The sequence below is a fragment of the Conger conger genome, chromosome 5 (genome assembly GCF_963514075.1).
Source record: "Conger conger chromosome 5, fConCon1.1, whole genome shotgun sequence".
NCBI lineage: Eukaryota > Metazoa > Chordata > Actinopteri > Anguilliformes > Congridae > Conger > Conger conger.
In genome coordinates, this window is record NC_083764.1 from 15,742,685 (window position 1) to 15,757,656 (window position 14,972).

The 14,972-nt window shown below is 41.0% G+C and overlaps 1 protein-coding gene across 1 annotated transcript; it reads right to left on the minus strand.

The window, feature by feature from the left end:
* Positions 1–1,200: 1,200 nt before the first annotated feature.
* On the minus strand, positions 1,201–2,220 carry LOC133128289 (4-galactosyl-N-acetylglucosaminide 3-alpha-L-fucosyltransferase 9-like). The gene has a single exon (XM_061241676.1). The coding sequence runs from the start codon at positions 2,218–2,220 to the stop codon at positions 1,201–1,203; it is 1,020 nt and encodes a 339-aa protein (XP_061097660.1).
* Positions 2,221–14,972: the final 12,752 nt, after the last annotated feature.

The window sequence follows — 14,972 nt, forward strand, 5'->3', positions numbered from 1 at the left end:
TGAGATTACCTGGTAACACTAAAATGTCTGCTTCAGTCGAACATATTGGAGTCATGGATGAAAGACGGAACATATTGTAAGCACACTTGTATAAAAATAGGGATTATAGTATAGTGACATATTATCTCTCAATAGAGTTCCAGCCTCCCACAGGTGGCCTGCATTTTTTTCTAATAGGTAGGAGCCACAGATGTGCTGCATTTCAGATCAGTCTGCAGCAGTCTTAAGCAGGAGCAGAGGAGCTGCAGGAGGACAGAGAGGAATGGTGAGACCAACTAGGCTCAAGGTAAGGGGCTGTGGGTCACCACTTGATATTATATGGAATACTGCTGATTGAAGATTGGAACTAAACTGTCGACTCAGGGATTTCACTGGGGAATCGTGGATCCTGAATTCCAGAGTAACCAGAGTATTCACCCACTCCCCCAGCCCTCATTTTATTTAAAAAAACTTTATTTTCACTGGATTCCTGCCTCTAGAGCCACAATTCCCCTTGACTTTGCTGGACGTCAACACTGGGCTAGGTCTGTTATTGGCTTTCTCAACATCAGGAGTTCTGAGAATGACAGTTTAGGAAGCCATTTTGAGGCTGAGAAAAAATTAAAACAACAGTGCCCTCGATTAACGATCAAGATGGTGTTGTGTAGATCTATTTCTGTCTCGAGATTGGATGAAATCCAATTCCCATATGAGCTTAAAGTGAAGGTAATAAATATAACAGTCAATATTGCACCTTACAAACAATATTACACTGTCCAGGGAAGAGCCATCAATTTTATTCACAATCATCTCCAGGAGTTTTAAAATGACCAATGGGCTGAGGTGTTGGAGGAAGGACTAACAAAGAGCAAAGCTAACAAAACTAATATTCTAAATACACCTGTGGAGTGCACAGCAAAATTACATGTGGAATAATGGTGATGAATAAACATCTGGAATACACTGGACAAGCCAATGAAATGAAAACATATTCAAAATTGTACAACAACATAACAGTCAAAGGGAGGAATTCATGCTAAATTGTGAGACTGACAGTTAATTTGTGCTCAGAATTTTACAGGAGAAAGAAAATCTAGTTTACAATCTGAAATTATGAAAAAACAAGATGAGAAAAGACAGTCCCTCACTCTGCACTGATAGGGTATGTGGCACTTGTAGATGGCAGCTTTCATAACAAAATTCTAGATATTATGCTTTGTATCATCCCCAGTACCATGTGTTAAGGTCATTGATAACTTTGTATTCATTGAAGTGTGTCCTAATATAATTACAGGCAAGACATGTGCCTATGACAAATGCAGAAGTCTTTTTTACTTCAAACTGTTTACGAAAGTTGAAGTATCGTTGGTACATGTCTTCGTTCTTGTCTAAGAACCGGATGTGCTCAGCCAGCTTTTGCGGGGAGGGAAAATCATCCACATGTATGAAGGAATCACCTGGGACAAAGTCCTCATAGTTCTGTCTTGATGACCCAAGAACAATTGGCACTGTGCCAACGGACAGTGGGTTGTATAGTTTTTCAGTGATGTAGTCTTTGTGGATTGAGTTCTCGAATGACAGATAGAATTTACAACTGGCAATTGTGGCATCAAAGTCTTGGCTACTGACTGGTCTCCCAAAGGCCCGTCCATAGACATTTATATCAATGTGTCTCTTCAACTCATAATAGTATGTCACTCTTCTGTAACTTCGGTTCCAGTTGCTCACAACCCAGCACACTAACTTGTTTTTGCTTGGTATTTTGAAGTTATTCTCCTCAGTTTTAACAATTGTCGCATAACGCACTGCAATATCAGCATCCTTCCTGTAATTCATAGTCAAATTGAACAGGCTTTTGAGAGCAGGATTCCTTCCTGAATTTGTGGGTGATTCTATGTTCATCCACACCCATTTTTGGAATGATGGGCGCTGTGAATGTGGCATGTTGGATAAATCCCAGTGAATGTCTCTGTGATGGAAGATAACCCCATCTGACTTGCTGTACATGTTTCGGTCTGCTGTTAGGTGACAGCCATCAATGTTAAGCAGAGCACTACAGGAGTTGAGATCATAGGCACTGCCAAATGGCCACATCCAGATTAGTATAATAGTCTGGTCTTGTTCCTTTTTGGAAACAGGAATCTCGGTTTCATCCTTTTTGTAACCAATTGTCTGGTTTTGTTCTTTTTTGGAACCAATAGTCTGGCTTTGTTCCTTTTTGGAACCAAAGTTTTTCACCATTGGTGCAGGTGCTTTTAATTTCACTTGATTTGACAGCCATCTAGTGGGCATCTTGAAATAAGTAAAAAATAAAATCCCAAAAAAACCCAGTATAAGGATTGCGATTACAAAAGGACGTAGTATTCCTTTTGATGCAGATGACATATTGTGCCCTGTGAAGAAAAATGAAGAAATGCGAATTAAATATTTTTCTTACAGATTGCTATTACATTGTGTAACAGATTTTAAGCAATGTTGCTGTTGTTCATGGAGAAACTAGAGGATGCAATTTGTTTTGCATGAATGTGTAGATTACTGCCTGAATTTTGCAATTATTTGTCTTAGATTTCACTTTTGTTGATGGAAGCAGAAGTACACTAGCCATCAACATAATGTCACTTTGATTAATAACTTCAATGTCATCTTAGATGGACTGGTCCTTGTCATAAGTGAGTATGAAGTAAATAAATAATCTGGCAAGGTCTGGCATACTTAGAAATTAATGTCTTTTTTTATTGTATTTGGTTTTGTAAATTAGAAGGAGTGAGCCTACATTCAATAAAGAATGTATGATTTCAATTTCTCATTCTAATTGACTGCTTCATATTTAATTAAATTACTGTATATCATCTTAAGACCTGGTACACTAGAGTTTGTTGTTTGATTCGACCAAATTACTTCGACTGACCGATTGATTTTGGCTATTGACACTATCACAAAAGAACATGCAAGCACAGCTCGGGAACTGGCCTTTGCAGAGGTGGAAGTAGGGAACTGAGACACAAAATGAAATTTAAAATAGACACAGGTGCCAAGGCTAATATAATGCCAGTCAACACATTCCACCAAATATTTGGAAATTTAGTACTAGGTCTACAAGACAGCAAGCTCTCAGGATATAGTGAGGAGATGCTGAAAGTAAGAGGGGCTTGTAGGTTAACATGCAGATATGGAGAAAAAACATGCTAGACTTTGATATAGTCTACACAATCGCACGTCTTTGGCATGCAAGCATGTCTAGATTTGGACATGGTTAAATTCATACACATGGTTGAGGCACAGCCAAAAACACACACAAGCAACAAAGATTTGTTTGCTGTGTTTAAAGGGATTGCACTATTTCCTGGAGAATGTAGTATTCATCTCAAACTATTGCCAGTCCCATGAGTCCCCGGCCACCTCAGAAGATGGAGGCGATCGATCACACCAAGTTGCGGAGTGTATATCACAACCTCCGCCAGGCATTCCGTTGCTCCAAAGCCTTCTCCCTTACTCCTCAACGTGCCTACAACTGCCCCATTGACCTGCTTCCAGGAACCTCACCCCCAAGAGGTCGCCTGTGTTCCCTCTCCGCTCCTGAGACTGAATCTATGGAAAGATACACTGATGAATCTTTGGCCTCCAGAATCATTCACCTACCCTCATCCCCAGCTGGAGAATTCTTCTTTACGGTCAAGAAGAGCAGTTCATTAGCCCCTGCATTGAATACCGTTGCCTCAATGACATCACAATCAAGAACTGCTTCCCCCTACCACTAATCTCCTCTGCCTTCTCCCCCTTACAAGGCTGCAATGTCTTCGCAAAATCGGCTGAGAAGGGGACGAATGGAAAATGTACTTCAATAGCCAATCTGTATCTGATGATGCCGTTGAGGCTCACTAACACTTCCGTTGTGTTTCAGGCCATGGTTAATGACGTGCTCTGGGACATGATATCCAAGTTTTTATATGTGTACCTGGACAATATCCTCATGTTCTCTCAGTCCCCAGAAGAACACGTCCGTCACATGCTCCAAGTTATCCAGCGACTTCGAGAGAATCAACTTTACCTTAAAGTGTGAGTTCAGTCAGCCATCAGTGCAATTCCTGGGGTTTAGTGAAGGGAAGACTCAAGATGGACTCTTAGAAGGTGAAGGTGGTCCAAGAATGGCCAGAGCCGAATAGCCACAAACAGGTCCAGATTCCTTGGGTTCGCTAGTTTCCATTGGGGCGACATGGCTCAGGCAGTAAGAGCAGTCGTCTGGCAGTCTGAGGGTTGCCGGTTCGATCCCCCACCCGGGCTGTGTCGAAGTGTCCCTGAGCAAGACACCTAACCCCCAAATGCTCCTGACGAGCTGGTCGGGGCCTTGCATGGCAGCCAATTGCCATTGGTGTGTGAGTGTGTGTATGAATGGGTGAATGCATCAATTGCACTGCGCTTTGGATAAAGGCGCTATATAAATGCCTGCCATTTACCATTTACTATTGGCGGTTTATTCACAATTACAGCTCTGTGGGGACCCTCTCACTCCCCTCACCTCTTCTAAAGTACCTTTTCCCTGGCGAGCTCAGCCTTCAAGGTACTTGAACACTGTTTCTCCTCTGCATCTGTCTTGTCTGTGCCTGACCCCATTAAACAGTTTATGGTGGAGGTAGATGCATCCAACACCGGTTTGGCAGTGGTATTGCCTCAGAGATGACAAGATACACCCCTGCGCCTTCTTCTCTGTGGCTGAGAAGAATTATGGCATTGGTGACCAAGAGCTGTTGACTGTAAAAATGGCATTTTAAGAGTCCCATCATTGGCTAGAGGGGGCCTCCATCCCATCTGTGTCAGGCTCTGTGGTCTCAGGAGGCAGCCTGTAGCGTAGTGGTTAAGGTACACGACTGGGACCCGCATGGTCGGTGGTTCAATCCCCGGTGCAGGGTTAAGGCCCTTAACCCTGCATTTCTCCAGGGGAGGATTGTCTCCTGCTTAGTCTAATCAACTGTACGTCGCTCTGGATAAGAGTGTCTGCCAAATGCCATTAATGTAATGTAATGTAATGTAATGTAATGTCTCTATTATTTTCCTGGTTCCACTTTACTCTATCCTACCGACCGGGTTCTAGGAACATTAAGCCCAACCCCTTGTCCCGTTTGCAGGCCCCGTCCAGAGTCAGTGCTTCCTCCCAGTTGCTTAGTGGCTGCAGCCAGTAATGCCCCTGGGGGTCGCCTTAGGTAATCCGCTTTCACTCTGGCCCTGATATCCCAGTTGCCAGTCGATTCTGGCGAGCATTCTGCGCTCTGACTAATTTGGAGCCACATCAAACCTGTCTTCTAGATTTCACACGGAGACCAATGGACAGCTGTTATCAGATCGACTTTTGTTCATTTCTCTGGTTGCTTGAACCCCTTGCCTAGACTTGACCCCATTACAGCTTACCCTGTATTACCCTGTTTGCCGGACATTGACCTGTTTCTGTGTACTTTGATTAAAGCCTGTTATTTACAGGTGTCTGGGAGTGGTTCCGACCGGTTCCCCTAACAGCTACATAATCGGTTATGACACATTCATTAACCAGACCTTAATTCACCAGGTTTAACCAACAGTTCTAGATGAAGCCAAATCATTATTACTGTTATGTCTATACTCTTTTTGGACATCTACTACTTCCAAAAGAACCGAGACAGAGGCAGAGAAATATGTTAAATAACAACGGAGGAGTTTACTCAGAAGTTGCATGTTACAAGACTGGCATCACTCGTCATTCTGACGTAAAACAAAACTGGATTACCCATAAGGTTTAGCTTAATCCCAACTATGGTAACTCACATAGCCCAAAATAATAATATATGCAATGCAAGACATAACAATTACAACTGTTTCGATGGGGACCGTGTGCTACTATCCTTTACACAAAAACGCAAACCTAAACACAGCAAGCTTGCACCAGCAAGCTTTTTAAACCCTTAAAAACTGTATTCAACATACTCAAGCACATCATACATACCTGCATATACAAGAAACATATTGTTATAAACTGTGTAGTTGCTTACAGTGTACTTGAGCACAGTGCCCTCTGAACTGGAAGCATACAGCTACGACAGTAAACATGGCTTGTTCCACAGTCAATCCTGTGTCCGTGTGATTAACTACACAGATGTAGGTTTTTGTTACAAGAAATTATTAACAGGTTAATTATACCAATACATTAAAAAATGATACAGATACACTGAGCAAGGCTTGGAAAAGTAATCTGCCTAGCATGTCTCTCACTGAAATCGATACAGTACATTTCTTTCTCTTCTTTTTTGTAAACAAGCCTTTACACAAACAAAGCCACGCTTCAATATGTTATAAAATGCAATGTGTTGATTAAGTAATTTCAGTCTTCTACCTCCAAGTTAAACTGAAGGCAGTGCACACAATAGATATGTGTTTCATTTTATTTCTAGATAATCCTTGTCATAGCTCACACACCAAGCTTGCAGCCGTTTTCCTCTGCACGGTTGACAAATCCTCCACATAATTTTAAAAAAATCCATCTGCATTTTTAGGAATCCAAAATTCTGCCAATTTGAATCCTTTCTTTAGAGCACAAAGATCTGTTTGCTTCCTGTTGCTATGGTAAAGCAGGTACAGCATTTGATAAGGAGTAGTTATATTAGGCTACAAATGAGTAATTATATTATTTATCATTTATATTCCATATTGTGTTGCTTATTACTCAAATTCAACTTCTTTGGAGGGTTAATCTTTTTTCATCACCTGATAAAGGAACTTGATATGGTTGCAATATTAGTCACAAGAGTGCTAGCTAAATATTAAAATGTTTGCTGTGTACTTATAAAACTTAAAAGTCAGCAACATGAATTTCAAACATGAGATGCTATGTCCTGTGTGTGTGTGTGTGTGTGTGTGTGCGCGCGCGCATGCATCACATAACTAGTTCACCAGTTGGTATTCTCCACACGTATGAAAATAATCAATACTGAGCATTTGAAACTATTAATGTTACGCTCGAGGCTGGAAACCCAATCGCAGACCACAGTATTAAAAAAAAACGTTGTCTTCATTCGGTCCAAAGGTGTAGGCACAGGGAAAGTCGTAAGCCGCAAATATCAAAAATCACAGGCAGACTAAACAGAAGGGAATAAGCAAAACTCGAAGTCAGGCAAAAAGGTTCTGGCAAACGTGAAGACTCAGACTGGGGCATATATACACAGAAGAATGAGACAACCTAGGCGGGGCACGGGAGTGAGGGCGGTCTAAGAAATGGACATCAGGTGAGACACATGAAAGGGTATGTGATATTTACTTTTGTATTAGGAAAAAAAGGTCAAATAGGCCCTGGTCCTTGTCTTTGTTGTGCAGGTAGCAGTTGAAATTGTACTTCCCTCTAGGGTCTTTCAGCGCACTTATCCCTGGTTATGGGTATGCACTTTGTTGTATATTACTCTGCATAAGAGCGTCTGCCAAATGCCATTAATGTAATGTAATATAAAGGACAATCATTCAATAATGAGGAAGGAATGAAGAAGGTGCAAACACTTCGCAGAATTAAGGCAGGCAATCAGAGATAGAACAGGGAGGTTCAGAGCAGTGCAGAAATAGAGAGAATGTTAATATGTTAGCTAAGTGATTAAACCCAAATAAATACCCAAAACTAGTGAACGTTAGTTAGTTAGACGAACACATTAGTGTGTTAATATAATTAGTACTGTACAAATTCTATGTTAGTCGGGATTAGTAGATTAGTGCTACAGGATAGAGAATACAGGGTATTACAATTAAACTAGCTAGACTGCAAGTAATGTAATGTTGTTCACCAGTTTACTCAACTGTAAACTAGACAATGAAAGAGAAAGGCAATATAATTTATATGAAACCATCAATAATAATGACAGATCCCTTTTCAATAAAACAGAATTTTTTCAATAAAAAAAATGGTTTTCACATGTGAGGTAACCCAAAACCCAGACTTAGAACAAACAGCCAGTCATTTTGGTAAGCATATGCTTATTTGTCAGCATCGTTTCTGAAATATTTTTCTTCATTAAATAGTTAAGCAGCTATTAGCATTTCCTCCTTTCAATAGTAAGTGTCACTGTGGGAGTAAGATGCAATATATATTTAGGATTAATTGTATTCACTTAGTTTTTTATGGTTTAAGAAGTTACCTGTATTGGTTGTTGCTCTGTGAAGTGTACATCAGCCTCAGTGGTTTTGCAAAGAAGAAAGTTTTCACACTCTATAGAATTTTTATGGAATTTCTTCCTGGAAGAGAGGGGGGTGTGCATGCCCCCGGACTGATACTGAGAAGTTACAGGAAGCATTTAGTTGCAGTTCTTGCTGCTGAAGGTGGTGGAACTGGCTATTACGCTTTGGGGGGAAATGACAAACTGACATCACTGTAGCTAATGCAGCATTATGTACAAATTCAGCAGTTTCTGTTGTGCTGTATGAGATAATTTGTATGGTGGACCGCAGAGTGTGCATAAATGGAGGGTGTTGCTAGCATTTGGGCCAGTACAGTGTCTGTTCAAGCTTTAAAAAAGGAGGAAGAATGGCTTAGAAAGGTGATCCGCCTGGTGTGTCTTTCGCTGAAATCGATACTGTAAATCGAATCTGCTTTTGTGTAAACAAGCTTCGTACAAACTAAGCCACACACAAAAAAAATTGTAACGTATCAGGGATTTTATCTTAAATTTGCATAATTGTATCAATGTATTATTATATAGATACATTGCAAATGCACAATATCAGTAAACAGGATACATTATGCTTATTGGTATTAATGTACTACCAGATAAAAGCAATCTTTTCATGGCAAAAATAAGCAGTGTTTTATGCATGAACAATCGTAGGTATGAGGTGCGCAATTCCAAATATTTCAACAAAACTCCTAAAAATATAATTGAATCGTGAAACCATCAATAATAATGACATATCCATTTTCAATAAACTTAATAATTACATGGTTTTCACATGTGGGGTAACCCAAAACCCAGACTTTGAACAGCCAGTCATTTTGGTAAGCATATGCTTATTTGTCAGCATTGCTTCTGAAAATTTTTTAGTCATTAAATAGTTAAGTGGCTATAAGTATTTCCTCCCTTCAATAGTAAGTGTCTCTGTGGGAGTAAGATGCAGTATATATTTATGATTAATTGTAGTTATTCAGTTAGTTTTTTATGGTTTGAGAAGTTACCTGTATTGGTTGTGGCTCGGTGAAGTGTAAATGGTTGGCATCTATATAGCCATGTCGCCCCTCAAGTGTCTTTCTTCAGTGGTTTTGCAAAAAAGAAAGAGTATTTCCCATCTTATATGACTTATATGTCCCTCACCTTGAAAAGGTTTTCACACTCCTCCTTGAGGAGAGGGGGTTGTGCATGCCCGCGGACCGCCCCCCAAGCACTAACATGTCGGCATCAGTTGTGAAATACAGATATGAAGTCACGGGAAGCATCTGGTTAGAGTTATTGCTGCTAAAGGTGGTGAAGCGGGACATTACATTTCAGGGGAAATTACAAACTCACATCAATGTAGCTAATGCAGGATTATGTACAAATTTGGCAGTCAGATTCTGTTGTGTAGTATTAGAGAATTTGTATGGTGGAGCGCAGAAATGGAGGGTGTTGCTAGCATTCGGGCCAGTACAGTGTCTGTTCAAGCTTTAAAAAAGGAGGAAGAATGGCTTAGAAAGGTGATCCGCCTGGTGTGTCTTTCGCTGAAATTGATACTGTAAATTGAATCTGCTTTTGTGTAAACAAGCTTCGTACAAACTAAGCCACACACAAAAAAAATTGTAACGTATCAGGGATTTTATCTTAAATTTGCATAATTGTATCAATGTATTATTATATAGATACATTGCAAATGCACAATATCGGTAAACAGGATACAATTATGCTTATTGGTATTAATGTACTACCAGATAAAAGCAATCTTTTCATGGCAAAAATAAGCAGTGTTTTATGCATGAACAATCGTAGGTATGAGGTGCGCAATTCCAAATATTTCCCTTTCAGGGGAAATTAGAAACTCACATCAATGTAGCTAATGCAGGATTATGTACAAATTTGGCAGTCAGATTCTGTTGTGTAGTATTAGAGAATTTGTATGGTGGAGCGCAGAAATGGAGGGTGTAGCTAGCGTTCGGCCAGTTCTGCGAATCCCCTACTTGAGTTTACAGTGTCTGTTCAAGCTTTAATAAAGGAGGAAGAATGGCTTAGAAAGATGATCCGCCTGGTGTGTCTTTTGCTGAAATCGATACAGTATGTTTATTCTGCTTTGTAACAAGCTTCATACAAACTAAGCCTACCAGATAAAAGCAATATTTTCATGGCAAAAATAAGCAGTGTTTTATGCATGAACAATTGTAGGTGTGAGGTGTGCAATTCCAAATATTTCAACAAAACTCATAAAAAAAAAACCTATGACTGTTCTAAACAGAAGGTGAAATGTTATGTGTGGATGTGTGTGAGTGTATCACAAAATGACATAATTAGTTGTATACTCCACATGTCTCAAAATCTATACTGTTACATTTAAAAGTATTAAATGAGGAAGACTGCAAGTAATTTAATGTTGTACACCAGTAAATTAACTGTAAACCATTTGGTGAAAGAGAAAGGCAATAACATTTATGGGAGACTCTCAATAATGAGATCCTTTTTCGATAATGCTAGATAAATACATGTTTTTCAAGTATCAGATGTGAGCAAACCCAAAACCCAGATTTTTAGGCAACAAGTAGCCAATAATTCCTGGAAGGATAAACTTATTTGTCCGAATCTGTTTATTAAATAATTATCTTCCTTAAATAGATAAGTGGACATTAAGTTGGGTTTAATGTCGGTTTTTAAGTTTTAAAAACTTGTAACTCTTTATTGGTACTGACTCTGTGAACTGTATACCTGCATCAAGGGCATATCCCATCTTATATTACATTACATTATTGGCATTTGGCAGATGCTCTAATCCAGAGTGACATACAGTTGATTAGACTAAGCAAGAAACAATCCTCCCCTGGAGCAATGCAGGGTTAAGGGCCTTGCTCAAGGGTCCAACGGCTGTGCGGATCGGGATTAGCCGCCGGGATTAGCCGCCGACCTTGTGTGTCCCAGTCATTTACCTTAAGCACTACTCTACAGGCCGCCCCACATCTTTGTGTTTGAGAAGTGGCAGCTGCTTGCTGGCGCATGGCGGATGGTGGCCGTAGGGGCACACAGGCCGTGATAAAATCACACAGAGGAGTTAATGTCAGCAATCCGGGCCCTGGCACTCACACACCCACCTGTCAGCCATTATCACAACACCCACAGCCCCGTCCGCCCAAAGAGGCAATCTGCAGTCTCACACATCTCTGATTACTGATTATTAATATTACACAAAGTGTAATATTACCCATATTACACAAAGTGTAATATTAGACAAAAGGAACATGTTTTTTTTGTGTGTGATTTAAAAGACTGATATCAAATTACTGGGAGTATTGTGTTGCAAATGGTGCTGCTAAAGGTGGTGAAACCTTCCTGTACTCCGCCTCCCCTACCCCCTCTCTGGACCTGTGTGCTGCATTGCTGTGTGTACAATTTATTTGATGTGCTTTTGATACATCTGTATGTCTTGGTTTTCTTTGGAGGGCTCTCTGTGTGTTTGTTAAATGGTGTCTATTAAGTTTAAGGGGGGAAATAATTTTTCACATGGGTGATGCTTGAACTTTCATGAAATAAATGGCATTACATTACATTAATGGCATTTGGCAGCTGCTCTGATCCAGAGCGACGTACAACAAAGTGCAAAGTGCATACCCATACCAGGGATAAGTGCGCTGAAAGACCCTAGTGGGAAGTACAATTTTCACAGCTACCTGTACAACAAAGATAAGGGCCAGTGCCTATTTGATCATCATTTTTTTTCCTTTTATTATTATTATTTTTTTTAAATAGCAATACCGTAGCACGCAAATGTATGAATAAACTGCTTACTTAGCCAAACAAAATTAACTTGCAAGAGATTGCAAGAGATTCTGCTGTTCTGACCGCCGTGGAGCCAGAACAGACAGTAGTCGTGAGCTGGAGGTGGAAGTTCAGAGAGGGGGAGGCGCCAGGCGGCCTGTGGTGGCCGAACTAAGAAGTTTGGCAGGTGTGTAGGGTCTGATGATCTTTTGGAGGTAAGCTAGGGCTGACCCATTAACTGCTTGGAATGCTGGGACCAAACTTGATGCGAGCCATGACAGGCAGCCAGTGGAGGGAAGTAAGCAGGGGGGTGACATGCGAGTGTTTGGGAAAGTTGAAGACCAGTGCCTGGTTGCATAAAACACCTTAAGTGTAATTTCCCCTTAAAGTTTCCCCTGGAAGGCGACCTCGATCGCCCAATATACTGTCCGATTCAAGGCCCTAGTGTTGGCATTTCAGGATGCTAAGGGGACTGCCCCACCTTACATACAATCCTTAATCACTCCATACTCCCCAGCTAGACCACTCTGGTCTGCCAGCTCTGGTCGCCTTATGGTTCCCTCACTACGAGCACCTGGCGGTCGAGCTGCATGTTCATGCCTGTTTTCTGTTCTGCATTTTCACAAATAATGTGGGATTTATTAATGTTTTTGGATGTCAGTTTTTTCGTAGGAGCCGATCGAACTTCACAAGTGGCTCTTCATATTGTGCGCGGAAATGAAAGCGCACGGTTGTAAAGCGTGCTTTGTTATTCCATCCATCCATCCATCCATTATCTTAACCCTAACCCGCTTATCCTGAACAGGGTCGCAGGGGGGCTGGAGCCTATCCCAGCATACATTGGGCGAAAGGCAGGAGTACACCCTGGACAGGTCGCCAGTCCATCACAGGGCACACACACCATTCACTCACACACGCATACCTATGGGCAATTTAGACTCTCCAATCAGCCTAACCTGCATGTCTTTGGACTGTGGGAGGAAACCGGAGTACCCGGAGGAAACCCACGCAGACACAGGGAGAACATGCAAACTCCGCACAGAGAGGCCCCGGCCGACGGGGATTCAAACCCAGGACCTCCTTGCTGTGAGGCGGCAGTGCTAACCACTGCACCATCCGTGCCGCCCTTTGTTATTCCATTAATTTCAATTTGATTTTGATTTTGATTTGGGCAAAATGATTAAGCTAATTAAATATTATAATTATTCATATCATATGAAAACACAACAGGATTCAAAATTAAAATGGGTGATGTTTCATTCTGGTAATCCTGATTAATTATTGCTGAAGTGCAGTTTAATATAAATTCCATAAAACACGTTAAAAGTGTATTGCTTTAGCCTATTAGAAGATTTGGGGCATGGCATAGCCTACTTCGGAAAGAGCACATATTAAAAGACTGATCCGATTTCTTTGGTGAGAAACAACGAACATGTGCTTAATTTGTAAATGTTTTGTTTTGTTTTTTGCCTCTTGTTTAATTATTAGAGGTTTACGTGCACTGTTACGTGTACTGTTTGTGTGTTGCACAAACTCAGAAGATCTGGTGGAAATTGTTAGTTTGTTTCGCACATGGCCTACATTTGCACGCAGAGTTCGGAAAATATTGATAAATGAGGCCCATTGTCTTTATCAAAGCAAAATGAAGATAGGGTCACTCAAAGGCTATGTGATAAAATGTAAGTTTTCATAACCAATTTATGTTTTTTAAGCTTCAAAGTGGCTTACTTTTCTCCCAAAGATAGCTCTCTGGTTTATCTTTTCTAACACAAATGCAGTCTTCACAGGCAAAAACCAAGAGTAGACATTCAGAACGATTTATTGTTTAACCAATAAATTTGGGTACAACAAGAAACACATCAGTCACACGTTCCAATACCTTTGCTCACCTAAAAATTCAGTGGTCTGATACAAAAGGTGTTCTAAGTTGTTCAACAAATCTAGCCTAGATAGAAATACCAGGAAATAAAAAAGAATTTTGATTCTGTCATCTCATGTACTTCTTTTGACCTCAAACTCAATTGTCTTCAGTGTATAGAAAAAACAGAGGAATTAACTTTGCTGTTCCAATACTATCAGAGGAGACTCTATATACTCACTTTATTAGGTATTTATTGGTCTTCTGCTGCTGTAGCCTATCCACTTAGAGGTTTGATGCATTGTGTGTTCAGTACCGCTGTTGAAATGTGTGGTTATTTGCGTTACTGTCACCTTCCTGTCAGCTTTGACCATCCTGGCCATTCTCTTCTGACCTTGTAAGGGAGCGGGGTCGGAGGTCCAAACGCGACCGATTTAGGTTATGAAAGTTACCCACAAGATGTGAAATAACCACTAATATTTTCTGGGGGCATTCCTAGAGACAAGGAATGCAACCCAGAGGAGGAAGGGGTAAACAAGAAAGGGAATAAATAACTCCCCAGCAATTAGCCAACCAATAAATCGACCCATCGAAATGGTCGGGAAGTTTAATCTGAATCGAGCGAGGGAATACCAAATGGCAGAGATCCATGAATGAGACCGCTGTCGCCGTTTGTGTACCCTCCTAACTCTGTAGAATTCCTGCTGCATCAGTGGAATTAGAGGGTTAATGTGCTTCATGGATTGCTGTCTGTAATTCTGCTTTTTTGGCCAGTATTCCTGCTTCGCCAGTAGAATCAGACGGGATGTGTCGTCCATCCCGTCTCTGATTCTACTGGCGAAGCAGGAATACTGGCCCTAAAATTATCATTCTAATTCAACTGAAAAAGCAGAATTTGAGACGGGTGCGTGGGGGTTGGACCCAAAATGCACGACTCAGAAACAATTGTTAGATAAAGTCCCGTCAGGGCTTTATTCGGGACGAGTCCCAGGAGCGTAGTCAAAACAAGCAAAGTCCATACACATAGATCCAGCCAAACAAACAGTAAACAAACAAAAAGCACGGTGCCGAGGGAAGAGGCAAACTCGCAGTCGGTAGACGTGCAGGGAGGTCCGGTAGCAGGAGAGCTGTCAGCGGGGCAGAAGTACAGGCGGACGGCAGGCAGGGTCGTAGTCGAGGGCGATGTGGAAGTCGAAACCATAAAACAATCA